Source organism: Anneissia japonica, unplaced genomic scaffold, assembly GCF_011630105.1.
Source record: "Anneissia japonica isolate Jap-2015-1 unplaced genomic scaffold, ASM1163010v1 scaffold287835_len3118868_cov185, whole genome shotgun sequence".
Classification (NCBI taxonomy): domain Eukaryota; kingdom Metazoa; phylum Echinodermata; class Crinoidea; order Comatulida; family Comatulidae; genus Anneissia; species Anneissia japonica.
In genome coordinates this window covers 941931-958843 of record NW_022737223.1, presented here as the reverse complement: position 1 = coordinate 958843, position 16913 = coordinate 941931, and the positions used below count along the sequence as shown (strand labels likewise).

The window sequence follows — 16913 nt, the reverse complement described above, 5'->3', positions numbered from 1 at the left end:
AACAAATTGTTTATTTAATGTTATTTTGATAGTTCATTCTATTAAACAACGTATGCACAAATAACTTTGAAAGGAAATTACTCAAAATTATGTTTATCTTGATTCTAAGAGTACTGTACTGTACTTTAACTTTCCAATAACTTAGGCTTGAAATGTCCAATTTCAATGAATGACCCCTCATTTTAAAGAACACATACTCAGGTATCTGAAAATACCAATAACTTGAATTTCAATTTTTGCTACAACTTAGCCATTTTGCCACAACATGCCTCATTTGCGTACACTGAGCCTATGGTGATAGTTCTTATCCGTGAAGACTTGTTCCACCACCTGGACTATGAGCTCTGCATGTATATTTATTTTTAGCTTATTTTGCCAACTAGAGCCCCATCAGCCCCTCCTGCGCTCAACTTCAAACCCCCTAGGTACGCCATTGATACATAGTTACAGTATTATAGGGTAGACCTAGGTAATTCAACAGAAGGACGCACATTTCCGCTCTCGAACATATAGCGCGTGCGTACAGTCCTTTGATCTTTACTTTGGCATCGACAATCCGATACTAGTTGCGAGTACAGCCATCAATTATTAGTCTATGCGTACTATACGTTTTATGGTGTTAGTTACTATTTTATTAATTTTGGGTACTACGCAATGTCTGTTACATCTGATTTCTTTTGACCGCGAGCTTGTTAAATGCTTCTATAAACTGCAATTTGATTTGTGAAAACTGACCAAGAAAATGATAAGTTATAGCAATTGAAAATTTATGAATTTTATAAAATTTCACGTTCTTATGTAACATTAAACTGTCATTTTGACAATGTTGGACTAAGGTGCACAAAACGAACATTTGAGTAGATACAGAACATTTATTAATTTTTTTCTGCGAAGTGAGTCTTATGAACGACAATACACCACAATATCGGTAAAATTAATGTTGAAATGAAGAATATAATTTCAGTCTAATGTTAGTGCAAAATATCATTAGGCCTTTGTAATCACTGCACGACGCGCGATTATCATGGCAACTAACATGCGCGTAGGTAATTCGTTATGTACGCTGACGGTTTATGGTCTGGTTGCATGTGGTTTTTGTGACGTTTAGCGTGTAGGGATGCATGTGCACCAAATGCTCAGCATTTGACCACAGCGAAATGGAGAGCACGTTCTTTTCTCAATGTGCACTACTTACAGTCAATCACTATGGCTGTGCAAATCGTTTCCATCTTGAAGCTAATACATTGATTTTTCAAAAAATACCAAACATAATAATATTTTCAAAAAAAAAAAAGAGTTTCGAATTTAATAAAACATTTACATTAGCTTTAAATGTATGGTATATTGCAACTTGAATTTCCATAAATTGGATAAAATTAGATAATTCCAATTTTAACAGATATTATTAGGAATGATGGAAGATTATAATAAACTAAGTCTTTTTAGGGTTAACCAGGGTTAACTATTCAAAAATTCAATCCAGAATTAGAATAATTTTCAGTTTTACACTGCCTTAGCTTTATTATTATTATTATTATTATTATATTTGCATTTATAAAGCGCTTTTTCGGCAAAAGGATCAAAGTGCTGTACATATCAAAGTTCAAAATATATATTTATATATATACAGAAATCTTAAAACTACCGTTAAAAGATACAAAAACTACTTACTAGGAAACAGATACATTTTAAGTTGTTTTTTTAAAGATTTTAACACTGGGAGCCTGGTGGATCTCATAAGGAGTGCTATTCCATAGCCTTGGTCCAATAACAGAACGCACTATCACCAAATGAGGTCTTGGAGATAGGTACTGTCAGGCGCAAATTATCTTTAGATGATCTAAGACCGATACGACCTGGTTCATATTTACTGATAATATCTTGAAGATATGTTGGGGCAATATTATTGAAAGTATTGTACACATGTAGTAAAATGTTGAAATGTATTCTCTGTTGGACCGGTAACCAATGCAGTTCTCGCAGCAATGGCGAAGTACTAGTGTGTCTATCCACACCGTAAATTAATCGAGCAGCACGATTTTGGAGGCGCTGTATATTAGAACGTGAAATTCCACCAAGTAAGGAGTTTCCGTAATCCAACCTAGAAAGAATCAGTAATCGTACTGCATGTGCACAGGTATTTTGGTCAATGAAACGTCTAATATGTGAGATATTTTGTAAATGAAAATTAACCGACCGACATAAAGACGAAACCTGTAAGTCCATTTTAAGACAGGGATCAAAAACAACCCCAAGGTTCCTAATTGATGACGAGGGGGCAATTGAGAATTCACCAATCTTTAATTAAAATTTTTTAATAGAATTGATTTTCCTTTGGGATGAAATAAGAAAGAATTCAGTTTTTTTTCAAGCATCCAGATTTTTACCTCATCAATACACTTTGTTAATCGACGTTGTGCACCTTAGGATCATAACTAACATATAGCTGGATATCATCAGCATATATGTGATAGGAAACATTACAACGCTTGATAATATCACTGACTGGCTTTGAGTATGCAGTAAAGATCGATGGACCAGCGACTGATCCCTGGGGGACGCCAAATTGAAGCGGATAGACTTTAGAGAAGTTACCAGAAATACACACTCTAGTATTATGATCCCTCAGGTACAAATTAAACCAATCTAGCACGCAGCCTCCGATACCATATTCATTTTGTAACCTATTTATGAGAATTTCGTGGTCAATGGTATCGAAGGCTGCAGACAAATCAATTAAAACAAGCATAACTTTCCTACCAAGGCTTACTTCCTTAACAATATCATTTTTAACCCGAGGAAGGGCAGTTTCTGTACTATGGGCCGACTTATAGGCGGATTGAAATTTATCAGAAATGCCTTCTGACTGAAAATAACAATTAAATCTCGAGATTGCAGGGTATTCAAGAATCTTACCAAGGGTGGGAAGATTTGACACGGGACGGTAATTGCTTAACACGTACGTCTTTATTGAGATTAGGTTTTTTGATATGAGAAAAAATCACGGCTTCACGAAGAATATTCGGGAAACACCCAATAGAAAAGGAATTATTAACAAGAGAAACAATTACAGGGGTAAAAATTTCAGAACATTTCTTCAAAAGCCACGTGGGAATGGGGTCCAGTAAACAAGTTCTATTAGGAATTTTAGAGATAATTTGGCTAATTTCGGTTTCATTTACTGGAGAGAATGTAACAAACATATGATTATTATTAATTATCATCTTCCTCATTGATAAGTGGTTGAACAAAATTTATGTCATCATAAGGAGGGACCTCACCTACACTATTGACCATGTTAACAGGATTAGAAACCTTATCAAGCTCTAATCTAATTTTTGAAACTTTATCATTAAAATATGAAGCAAAATTGTTACTAAGCTTTGCAACAGTAATGCTACTCGGCAAAGATACATTTGAGCTATTTAGAAGCAGCTTAAGATTACGGTACATAGACTTTGTATCGGTATTAAGCAACACATTTTTAAAATAATCCGTTTTCGATTGTACAATTAATTCAGTTACAACCTTATGTTTTTCGAGATATTTGATGCGGTCAGGATCACTAGGAGATTTATGCCATTTACACTCACACTGTCGACGCTCTCTTCTAGCTGATCTTATGTTTTCGTCGAACCATTTAGGACATCTCTTGGTTCTTAGAGAATGAGTGACCTTTATAGTCAAACGAATCGATCTTTAGACAAAATTATAATAAACACAGAAGTAATTTTAACAGAAATATTTTGCGGAATCTGTTTCTGAAAAAAAAAAGTCCGAAAAAATCCAATCAGGGGAACATTGTTTATTATAAAGATATTTAATGGGTTAAAATCAAATGCTTTATCGGAAAACTGCTGTGCTGGAGCGTATAAATGCATGTCAATGTCATTGCCAAGTTGTTGCTAACGAAAAAAATGTGAATTATAGGACAATACGCCCGCCCGCGATCCAAAGGCGAGGGAACAAATTGGTTTGTCACGGCAAAGAGATCTGTTGCCGAGTGATCTCCTTCTTCTCAATAATACCTCCATGGCTAGACCTAGATCTAATAATAAAATAGACCAAATCGGTGCCTCCAGCTATTACTGATCATGTGACATATAGTGGGTACTAAATAAATGTAAACAGCCATATCGAATGGGGAGATTCGTTTTTAAAAATTGTCATGCTGCGATAGCATTTGCCATGAATAATATTCTGGACTTAGGCCGGCCTGCCAACATACCCGATCCTGTTGGGTGTCACCCGATATTTAAACAAATCTCCTGGTCCAGTTCTCCCGATCGAATGTAATTTTCACCCGATTTCACAGGCCATCCCCCTCCCCAAATATACTCGGATTTATGCATAATTTGATTGATTTGATCGTTATTATTCAATGTATTTGCCGCCTGCTCGCTTTGCGGTGCAATAAACAAGCAGCCATTTTTAATTCCAATGTCACCACAGCCAATAACTTAACTTGTAGTGACGTGACTTTTTTGGTATCTTGCATCATCTTTTGGTTAATCTGGAAACCTCCAGATTTTTTGGTAAATCTCCAGATTTTTTAAGATTCTTAAAAAAATCTCCAGATTTTTATGACTCAAGGGTTGGCAGGTCTGCTTAGGCCTAGGCCAACACCCAAGGATCTAGGCCTGTAGTAGGCTAGGTCCCTAGCTAGCCTAAAAAGTACCTCAGCCAGCGACGACTCCACTGACTGGAGCAATAATTAATATGCACGTCTTGAGTACCGTACCTTTCCTTGAAAAACTTCCAGGCTTATTCCCACTATCCATTGGGAGCCTTTTATCAAACTAAACTAATAAGTGTTTGAAAATTTAATTTTGGAACACGTGATTTGCCAAATTACAACTCGAATTTCCAACCAACATCTGCTAGAGCGGTAGCCGATCACTTCGGTCGCGCTTCGTTTCGGTCGCGCCTCATTTTAGCTACGATGCGATTACATCAACAAGGCGAAGCCATAAGGCCGTATTCTATGGAACGCCGCGGCGTTAGTATCTTCGGTTCAAACACTCTATTATGTACAATCGCCATGACGTTATGTGGTTTGGTCATGTGGTTTGGTCATGATGCTATGTGGTTTGGTCATGATGCTATGTGGTTTCTCATTATGTTATGTGGTTTGGTCATGATGTTATGTGGTTTGCTCATTATGTTATGTGGTTTGCACATTATGTATGTTATGTAGTTTCGACATGACGTTCGGACATCCTTGCGAGTATGTGAAGAAGTGTGAATAAGAAGACAGCTGTAAGTCAGCCTATATTCTTTATTTGGAAGCTACACTTTTACAACAGTGGCACACGTACAAAAAGGTGCGTCCAAGAAAAACATAAGAAAACAAACAAAATCAAAACATGACAAATCAAAAGTAAAAGTAAATGAGCTTAACAAAAAGTAAAAATCAAAGTCTTAATTACCCCTCCCTTTCCTTTTCCAATCCCGAAATCGAAGTTTTAATTACCCCTCCCGTCCCTTTCCAATCCCGAAAACAGACCAAAAAAAAAAAAATTACCCAATAATTATCATTCGTTCCCTTAAAAAAAAAAAAAAAAAAAAAAAAAAAAAAAAAAAAAAAATCCGAAAGATAATAATAATAATGAATAGTATTACAAGTTTCATTTGAAACTTTTGATTGGCCGAGAGCGAGCGGGAAGACCTCACACTAGTTTTATTACCACCGCGCCAGAGATTTATTTCATACAAGCATGGACCTATTATATTAATAGGTCCATGATACAAGCAAAGAGTATATAGCAGAATAGAGCCCACTGCTATTCTTAATACACGCGAGTCAGCGTGACGCCCGATCCGCTGTATGGGGAAAACGCCCTAGCGTCTGTTGTGGATGCATGAGTGATGGCAGCATATAACAACAGTAATTAAGACCTGTATTTGGAAAAGAGTGCATATAATTATTATATCCGTTTTTAAACGAAATATAAAGGCAAGATTTTATAAGAATAACATTATTGGAAAATATGCTATATATTTTGTGGGTTTTTAGAAAGTTTACAGTACTTTAAATCACACTAGTATTTTGAATGTTGATAAAAGAAAAAGCCTGGTAGTTTATAAGAAAAATAATATTTAATAGGTCTTCCTATACTAGAAGCCGACTAATCATTATAAACATTCATCCATCCATGCATTGGTATTCGGCATATGTAATTCTTATTAAATGAGAACATATACCGTAGTTAATGATGTGTTTGCTTTGACTATGACTATGTTCTCCAGCCCTTCCTCAGTCTGGTATGTAAATATAACGTTTTCTCTTCAGTCAAACAAATTAATGTATAAAACAGTAGTAAAAAAAAATAATATAAAAAAAAGTAGAAAAAAAAAAAAAAAAAAAAAAAAAAAAAATCGGAAGCACCAAAGTATTTCAAAATATTGTACTTTATTTAGTATTTTCCACACGAACTTCAAATACTTTCACAAGCAAATGAGAGTTAAGTAATGATGATAAAAACATCCATCTTGATATAGCTTAAAATGCCGGATTTACATGATTAAATGAGAAAACAAAATCATCCATCCAACTGTTAGTGACCAGGCACTATCTGTGATGAGGGATTACCACCACAAAATAATCAGGGGCGGATCCAGGATTTGAAAGAGGGTGATTCAAAATGAAAAATTTTGATTTCTAGACCGAAAATGAGCTTTTTTTTTTTTTTTTAATGACCTTTAAATTCTTCAAAATTCAAGGTTTTTCTCCTCTGGAAAAGATCAGTAAGTAAGTAACTTTATTGCTTCTCTTAAATAACAGATGCACAACCGTATAAGATGTACAACAATAGCAAAATCAGTATAAACTCAATTACTTAGAAAGTACTTAATTTTATCTCATTCTTCAGGCCTCTATATAGAGAAAAAAGAAAAAAGACATAGTGAGTGGATTTCCTGCACGATTAAAAATCGTAACAGTACCGGGTTTGGTCTACAGGAGTTCGTGCTTCGAAACTCAATTACTTATAAAGTACTTAATTTTATCTCGTTCTTCAGGCCTCTTTACAGAGAAAAAAGGAAAAGAAATAGTGAGTGGATTTCCGGCACGATTAAAAATCGTAACAGTACCAGGTTTGGTCTACAGGAGTTCGTGCTTGGGTCATTCCATTCATAAAAAATGCCTTTTGATGGAGAAAGTGTACCTTTTTAGCAAGGTTTGCCTAGTTCTAAACTAACTCCGGCTATATAAAATCGATTAGCCAATCAAAATTTTCAAATGAAACTTGATATAGGCTTACTTGTACAGCCGTTTTCTTATTCATTCTTCTTCACATACTCCGCAAGGACGTCCGAACGTCATGTCGAAACTACATAACATAATGTGCAAACCACATAACATAATGAGCAAACCCGGAACATCATGACCAAACTGCATAACATAATCACCAAACCACATAACACCATGACCAAACCACATGACATAATGACCATTCCACATAACGTCATGACCATTCCACATAACGTCATGGCGATTGCACATAATGGAGTGTTTGCACATAACCGAAGATACTAACGGCGTTCCATAGTATTCGGCTGGTCGTTCTTCTTTAAACCACGCCCACCTACCTGCGCAGGTTTGGTGCAATCCTTAAATCATGATTCCATGCTTTAATAAACGAAGACGCCAGTCGAATAGAAAACTTAAATACTCGAAAAAACAAAATGGCTGCATAGAATATTGCGATACACCCTGTGTAATCAAGATTGCTTCTTGTAGCAGTATAGATTTTTCGTGTAAAAAAAAAAAAAAATTAATCCAGTTTTTGAATTCTGTTAACCTAAATTTTGACTTCATGTGGGTAAATATTATAAATTTTATTTTCTGAAATTTAATCTACATTATATTAAAGCAAATGTTGGCTCTAAACTCACCAATCGGCCATGTTTGTTTTGGTCACGAGAATAACTTTAACGTTGATTAACACACTCTGGTTTACGTTAATTTTCTTCGTCAACCAAGTCTATTTTACAAACCAGCAGGCGAATGAAAATACTGTAATACTCAGCGAATCGAACCAGTCGAATACGCCCATAGAGTACTGTACTGTACCCAAAGAGTCTCTTTGCTGTACCACACACTAGTGGTGTCATCTCGACGCCAGGTGGCGCCCTCTGTTGTCAACAGACGTTGGTTACCGTTAGCACCTGTGTGAGAATGCCTGATCGGTTAGCGCTAACCGTAAAGCCTGTTTTTCACTTGGCGAATTTATTCGCGCGAATGGAAAGCAGCGGCTCATGCACATGCACGTTTCTATCGGAGTTTTTGCTTGCGTAAAAATGCGCAACCAATCAGAACTCAGGAAGCGAACGGACGCTTTGATTCGCGCGAATAAATTCGCCCAGTGGAAAACCAGCTTTAGCGGTATCCGGATAACGCTAACGGTTAGCAAACGCTATCGGTTAGCAAGTTGAGTGCGTTTCCATCATCAACCAATCACACGTACGCGTTTACAATTTCTAGTTTATTATTGGCCAGTTATTCGATCATCATATTCTTGGTATCCGGATCGGGATCTTCTCGTATGAACGCACAGCAGCTAACGGTTAGCAGGATCCAGATCCAGAAACAATTGGATAGGTGTCTAGAACTCCGTTCCTTCATATGTCTGCACGCCTCTTATCCATCAGTAACCCGTATATTCTCCTTCCTTGGTTCAATCATAGAGAAAATGGTTCAATGCAGCATTTATTCTTTCTATTTAATTTTAATGATCGTATTCTGTAACTTTTTAATATATTTTTACGCATTAGCAGGATAAAATTATTAGGAAATATTATTTAATTATTGAGCTTGGTGGAAACGACGACAAATACAACAATAACAATAACAGCTGAGTGGTTGGCTGAGAGGTATTGTTTTTGCTTCTTCTGAAGACCCAGTTGTTTTAATTGGAGTATGACATGATCGCTTGGCTCCTCGAATAAACGTCGGCCGATTTAAACACAACTTAAGTAGCAAATTAAGAAAAATTAACACATTTCAAAATACCTTTTTATTTCAACAATGTATTTAATTAGTGTGGATTATAACAAAATAACAGTGAAATATATATGAAGGAATCAAATTTTAAAAAATAACAAATATTGAAAACATGTAAAACACTTAACATTCCTGAACATGTAACTCCTTCAAAATTGACAGTTGTGCATTGTATTACATTTCACATGGGAGAAATAATTGTACCATTATCATTCATAAAGGAATATCTTGTGTATTAAATTTTACCTTTATCTTTCATTTACTTACTCATTAAAAATCCCATTTTAATGAACCCAATGATTATTAATAAAGAAAGAACATGTGTAGACAGGTGTGAATTTTACTAAAAAGAAGAGATTTTAAAAACATGGTATGGAAATACAAACCAAATTAATACTACCAAAATATAGTTTTAGCACATCTCAAAACCAGCAGATTATTAGATGATCATTAGATCATAATATATACAGTACAAGTGTTATTCAATTGTACATCCAATTTACAACTGTACCTTAACTTAATATGGTGTCACATCCACAATTTCCACGGTGAGCTGGTACATGTCAGATGTAGTATTTGACTACAGGGCATTCTACATATTGTTTATTATTACTTTCTATCTTTTTTTCAATATACAGGTAGGTTTCTCTTAACATCATTATTCAGCATATTTTGTGGAGTAGACAACCGAAGTCACTTCCAACAACAATAATCATGCTCAGCACGTACATGTATTTTATATATGACTAGGTAATTTTACTTTGAATATTATTATTCCTTTCTACTCTCTTCAATATGAAGTCTCTTCCAACATTGGTTTCTCATACAACAAAATTAATCATGTTTTCTATGGTTATACATGTACAACCAAAATCAAACTGAGTCTACTTTCTTTCAAGAAGGGGGTACAACCCAGTTTCAGATACAGGAAATTGCTAGTGTTTATGTGTGCCACAATTCAAAATGTCTTTTCAAGCCGAGATTGTATTTAAATCTCTGTCCACATGGTTTACATTCATATGGAGTCTCACCTGTGTGGACTCTTAAATGTACTTTCAAACGGCTATTGTAAAGAAACTTCTTTCCACAATGTTTACATTCATATGGTAAGTCACCTGCATGTACCTTCATATGCCTTAAGTAAGACTGTTTTTGTATAAATGTCTTTCCACACTGTTTACATTCACTAGAAACGTCTGTATGTCTGGTTACATGTTGTCTCATACTACTCCTGTCTGAAAATTTCTTTCCACAATGTTCACATTCAAATGGTTTCTCTCCTGTGTGAATCCTTAAATGAATTTTCAAATCGTCCTTTCGAATAAACTTCTTTCCACAATGTTCACATGAATGTGGTTTCTCACCTGTGTGTATCTTTAAATGTTGTCTTAAACTGTTTTTAATTCTAAATTTCTTTCCACATTGATCACATTCAAATGGTCTTTCTCCAGTGTGTATCCTTAAATGTTCTTTCAAATTGAAACTTGTAATATACTTCTCTCCACAATGTTCACATATATATGGTTTCTCGTTTGTATGTGTCCATAAATGCGATTTCCAACCGCTTTGTTGAGTAAATCTCTTTCCACAATATTCACATTCAAATGGCTTCTCTCCAGTATGTGTCATTAAGTGTTTTCTCAAAGTGTTCTTGAGTGAAAATTTCTTTCCACATTTTTTACATTCAAATGGTCTTTCTCCTGTGTGTATCCTTAAATGCGCATTAAAGCTGCCAGTGTGTTTAAATCGTTTTCGACAATATTCACATTCATATGGCTTCTCTTCAGTATGTGTCATTAAGTGTATTTTCAAAGTGTTCCTGTTTGCAAATTTCTTCCCACAATGTTCACATTCAAATGGTCTCTCTCCTGTGTGTATCCTTAAGTGATCTTTCAAAACGCCCCTTTGAAAAAATTTCTTTCCACAATGTTCACATGCATGAGGTTTTTCACCTGTGTGCATCTGTAAATGTTGTTTAAAAGTGCTGTTAAGTCTAAATTTCTTTCCACAATGTTCACATTCATATGGCCTTTCTCCTGTGTGTATCCTTATATGTGCTTTCAAAGTGCTACTGGTGATAAACTTCTCACCACAATGTCCGCAATCATACGGTCTTTCTCCTGTATGTATCCTAAAATGTGATTTCAAATTGCTATTGTTATTAAATCTCTTTCCACAACATTCACATTCAAATGGTCTCTCTCCTGTGTGTATCCTTAAGTGATCTTTCAAAGTGCCCCTTAGAAAAAATTTCTTTCCACAATGTTCACAGGCATGAGGTTTTTCACCTGTGTGCATCTTTAAATGTTGTCTAAAAGTGTTGTTAAGTCTAAATTTCTTTCCACAATGATCACATTCAAATGGCCTTTCTCCTGTGTGTATCCTTAAATGTCCTTTGAAAGTTCTACTGTTAATAAACTTCTCCCCACAATGTCCGCAATCATACGGTCTTTGTCCTGTATGTATCCTTAAATGCGATTTCAAATTGCCATTTCCATTAAATCTCTTTCCACAATATTCACATTCAAATGGTCTTTCTCCAGTGTGTATCCTTAAATGTGTTTTCAAATTGCTATTTTCATTAAATCTTTTACCACAATATTCACATTCATATGGCTTCTCTCCAGTATGTGTCCTTAAGTGTGTTTTCAAACTGTTATGGTGCGTAAATGTTTGTCCACATTGTTCACATTCATATGCTACTAGTCCTTTATGTTTTGTTAATTGTATCTTCAAAATCTTGCCTTGGTTGATCTTCATTTCACAATGTTCACATTCATATGCTGTCCTTTCTGTAAGTTTCCATGAGTGTGTGTTCAAATTCCAACATTCATTGGACATCTTCCCTGTTTGTATTCTCAAATGTTTTTCTAAGTTACATCTGCCATCAAATTCCTTTGCACAATATCGACATTGCGCTTCCTCTATTTTTATTCCTAAATGGGTTTCTCTAAAATGTTCACATTTATATTCCAAATGTTCATTGTTTATTTTTAAGTGTTCCTTTAAACTATCAAATTGATGTTGTTCTACACTGAATATATTTCTGCAGTTATCTTCATATTTCATAAATTTATCATTATTTTCAATTTCTTTTTGTGACCTCGCAGGTTTTAACATTGATGGAATTGTTGGCAAACAATTTAAAAAACTTTCTTCATGGTTATCAAAAACACAGCATTGGCCTAGAAGATAAAAAACAATGTTGCTCGCATATTAAAAATGTCCCTAAAAGAATTCTGAGCATAAAACATTTTCATCTTGTCCATTGTTTATGCTGAAAATATAACTAACCTGGTTCAACTTTAATTCCATGATTCAGTGCCTCATGCAAATTGACTTTTTGTTCTGACATACTGTAGCTAATATTTTCACACATTTAATTTAATCTGTGAGATGAGTCCTGAAAGCAAGAAAATAATATATTAAATTCTTTTCACCGGGAATCATTTTTGTTATGATGTAACACCCGAGTTGCTAATCGGGAAATATGTGCGGTGTCCCGAAAGCTCAGACCACGAAAGCTAAGACCTAAGACCACAAGATATCAAACCCACTCGAAATATCAGACCCTGCAAATTAAGACCCTCAACTAAGTATGCCAGGGTTTCCAGACAATAATACCTTTATTCGAAAGCTAACATCAATATATAGAACTGACTAATCATGAAATAAACACCAGTAAGTATTATCGATGCCAGCCATGGAGTTATAATTATTTTAATAATAACTCCATATGGCAATATGAGGTTCTCACCGCCACGCCCACCTTAGCCCCACCAGGGTTGGTGTAAAGTTGAAAATAATCGAGCTATCCTTTCATTCCACTGCTGGATCGCCATTGAACTATGGGTACAATTTTTCCTCTCTTTAACTCAAAATTTTCGGCTTGACTGTATTATGTGTGTGTGTGTGGGGGGGGGGGGGGAAACAGGCCCTCATGCCCCCACCCCCGTCGCTGGATCCGCCACTGGTCCTGGTTTCATGTGCTATGCTTTTAGTAATTTTATCTTTTTATATAATATTTTGAAACCGAATATAAAACAAAAAAGAAGCAAGTAAAGAAATGTAGCTGAATGTAAAAAGAAGAACAAACTATCCTAAAAATATAAAGAGTGAGAACGATCGTGAACTATAATATCAGATACAGTATTCGCACAATAGACGTGCATTAGAAACCGCTATCGAAAACATACTGAAACCATACCGTACGGCTCCGTGGAGTGCGGATAGCCGGTTTTCTCCAGTAAACGCCGCAAAAGGGGCCTAGCTGGTATCGATGATACTTACTGGTGTTTATTTTATGATTAGTCAGTTCTTTTTAATATTGACGTTAGCTTTCGAATAAAGGTATTGTCTAGAAATCCTGGCATACTTAGTTGGGGGTCTTAATTTGCGGGGTCTGATATTTCGAGTGGGTCTGAAATCTCGTGGTCTTAGGTCTTAGCTTTCGTGGTCTGAGCTTTCGGGACACCCAAATATGTGCTGTGTTTTTTAACCATTATAGCCTGCTTGTAAAACTGCTGAAATAAAGTTCAGTGGGAAAAAATAAAGGAAATGTATTATTTATGCTGAATCAGCATACTGTACCCTGTGTCTTTGAAAAATATAATCTCAATCCGCAGGCCTTGGGCAGTTCTTTTTATTGGGCCAATATACCCTATTTTGGACTAATTAAGATTATAATTGGGCGAATAAATGTCTTAGTCACGTTTACATATTAAACGTAACACAACATGGCTAAATAGTTATGTATTGGATAGAAATGATGACATCATCATGACAAATTCAAAGATGACGTCCATTGTGGCAGAAAAAGCAGGCGTATTTCTTTATGTAAATATAATTTTATTGTTATAAATAAGTACAAATGTAATCTCAAAACAATATTATACATAGAGGAATAAAGTACATCCTATATAATTAATGAATTACCACTATAAACCCAATGGAAGTGCCATTCTTTAATTATTGGGATTCCAATTAGAAACCAAAGCTGTTAAAGACCACCGAAACCACGGTCCCAAAAGTGGTCTTAAATTGGAGAAAAAATTTAATACTTGTAAGCTACAGTAACAATAAAAAATTCGCACCTAAAACATTTAAATTAAACAGTTGGACAGTCCGTTCCTTGACAGTATGCACGCCTCCTCATCCACAGCAATCCGTACATTCTCCTTGTTTCAATTCATTTATTCTTCGCATTCAATTTCAATGTTTGTATTCAGTATAGTTTGATATGTATTTATATAATTATTCTATGGAAGAAATAAATAGGCCCTAATAAAAAAAAAATAATTAAAATATATAGGCCTAATAATGATGGCCCAAAATACCCTAATTTGGACCAATTAAGATTTTAATTGGGGAAATAATTGTTTTAGTCACTTTCAAATATATACTAAATGTAACAAAACATGGCTAAATAGTTATGTATTCAATTGACGTCATCAGGAAAAATTCAAAGATGGCGTCCATTGTGGCGGAAAAAGTAGGTCTATTTTTTAATGTGAAAATAATTTTACTGTTATAATAAGAGTACAAATGTAATTTCCAAAAACAATATTATACATACAGAAAGTAACATTTATAATTAATGAATTACCACAATAAACCCAAATGGAACGAAAATAGCTATCTACCAAACTCGTAAATATGTCATTGCAAATCAAAAACTTATGGTGCTTTTTCTTTTCAAGACCTCCTTCATATGGAATTCCTTGCCGCTTTTTGTTCGCGATTTGTATAATTTACTTTCTTTTTAAAAAAAAAATCTTAAAACTCACCTATTACTGGAATGTTAACTCACCTAGTGCCTTTGTTTTGACAATTTTTTTGAATTGGTGCTATATAAATATTTATTATTATTATTGCTTACGTAAAGGCAAATAACTTTGTTACTCCTCTTACTACATTCGATTGGTGACAAGAAGATAGTAGGCCTAGAGTAGGCCTATATAGGCCGATGCTTTATGTTATTGTTGTGTGTCGGCTTATAACATTGTTTGAAGACTGCATTTGTACTTTTATAACAATGAAATGGAAATGAAAGCCATCTAGGAATTTGTCGTGTTGACGTCATCATTCCTATCAAATTTTGAACGAAAGTGAATAAATATTTAGCCATTTAACTATAGTAATATCCATAATTTTACTTACGATATTAAAAACACAAATTTATTTCCCCATAACATTTTTTAATGAAAATTTCCAGGGTTATAAAAAATAAAATTCCAAGCCGTAGGAATGGGGATTTCTTTTTAGGCCTAGACACGTAAGTATACTGTTGTACAGACAGACATGAGGCCTAGCCTATACGGATTCAGAAAAACCAAAAATAAATTTTCCTTTACTGTTTTGCAGCTGCTAGTGTTCTACCGGGGAGTAATATACACCCAAAACGACCATGACATCCTGAAAGCATAAATTCTGGCCCAATATGTTATTTTAATTTCCCTTACTTACTGGTCAGTGAGTGGCATCAGGATACGTGAGGGTCTCACGCCCCAGCATTTCACCCACTCAAATTTCTTGACAACAAAAATACACACACATTACCTTTATATTTTGCCTACTAGAGCCTCATAAACTTCAAACCCATTGGACACGCCACTGATACATAATATACTGTACTGGAATATTATGCAAGAATGTTTACTGCTTGTTCGTCTTCTTGTCTCATAAAAAACATTAACTGGTCTTCAGTTTGGTTAGTCTTCCAACAAGTCTCTCTATTGTCGTAGTATAAATAAGCACATTTCGGAAAGCGCCACCAGCGTCAGTTTATGTCGAGAAACTTCATAGAGATATAATAAGAATAATAGCTCTATGAGAAACTTTTATCCCAGAAAAGTATATTATGGAACGCCATGCAAATAAATAGTATGGAACGCCATTTGTACCAAAATCGATTTATTCTTAAGCATTTTCACAGATTAAGACAAAGTTTGGGGACTGGAACCCAGTCTGGAGTTTGGTCTGTTTGTTACTTCTGTTAGGCTATGTATCGAACAGATTTTAAGCAAGGAGTGTCAAATCAGAATTAACGAATAATGCCCAATCAGAATTAAGGATTAATGCCCAATAGAATTAATGAAGGGTGGTACCATAACCAATCAGGTTATGTTACAGAAGTCAGTCACTGACTGATTACAGGTCTCACTCAAATTAAATATCCCTCCAATTAAAGACCAATACAATTAAAATCTCCCTTAGTTAAAGACTATGGGTTTGGTGGACCCACCCATTTTTTCTATAATAAATGTTATTATAACAACGTTGATACTATTTTTTCTATAATAAATATTGTTATAAATGTAAAAATGCATATAATAGGTGATGTTATTAATATTTTAATAGAAATAATAATAATAATAATAATAAATAATAACAATAATAATATAATAATAATTATAATAATAATGATAATAATAATAATAATAATAATAATCATAATATACTAATGTTTGCGGTACACCATATTGATATTATCTACATTATTATCTATAACCGGAACTGCTACGGGAACAATAGAGTAACCAGAAAAAGCAATTCATGGCATGGTTCAACCTTCTCTTGGTACAACTACGGTCACCAAGCTAACCACCCATTGGACTAAAATAGGAACAACACAATAAGAGACATTATAAGTCAATCGTGACGTTACAATTTAACTCCCAATGTTATTCCCCACCGTCCATTAATTTTTCAATTAGTGGACGCTTGGCTTGATTTTTTTTAGTTTCGTGTGTTACTTTCGTAAAACAAGGTTAATTAGAACCCGAAGAAAGTCACTTTAAATTCAATATTCAGTATGAACTATTAAGCAATTCCTTTTGAAACCATGAATAATCTAAACAAACTGAACGTTTATTATAAATATTCTAGACCTATTTTAAAGACTCAAGGA

At 34.6% G+C, this 16913-nt stretch overlaps 2 protein-coding genes across 2 annotated transcripts in view; both read right to left on the bottom strand.

Moving 5' to 3' along the window:
- The window catches only part of LOC117117099 (zinc finger protein 239-like), an 11312-nt gene extending 6376 nt beyond the window's left edge, over positions 1-4936 (bottom strand). Inside the window, exon 1 of the mRNA XM_033261287.1 lies at positions 4742-4936. The gene's annotated coding sequence lies outside the window, so the exon portion shown is untranslated. The remainder of the gene's footprint in view (positions 1-4741) is intronic.
- A 4066-nt stretch (positions 4937-9002) lies between these two features.
- LOC117117182 (zinc finger protein 260-like) lies at positions 9003-15765 on the bottom strand. Its single transcript, XM_033261403.1, has 3 exons — positions 15563-15765; positions 12299-12407; positions 9003-12189 (listed from the first exon to the last, which is right to left on the bottom strand). The coding sequence occupies exons 2-3, from the start codon at positions 12381-12383 to the stop codon at positions 9947-9949; spliced, it is 2328 nt and encodes a 775-aa protein (XP_033117294.1). The 5' UTR covers positions 12384-12407; positions 15563-15765; the 3' UTR covers positions 9003-9946.
- Between the last annotated feature and the right edge of the window lie 1148 nt (positions 15766-16913).

What these genes read in the sequence shown, in the direction of transcription:
- LOC117117182 (XM_033261403.1), bottom strand. Translation starts at nt 12,383, where the DNA reads ATGTGTGAAAATATTAGCTACAGTATGTCAGAACAAAAAGTCAATTTG. An exon ending in TGGAATTAAAGTTGAACCAG is followed by an intron (nt 12,190 to 12,298) that starts GTTAGTTATATT and finishes TTTATCTTCTAG; the next exon opens with GCCAATGCTGTGTTTTTGAT.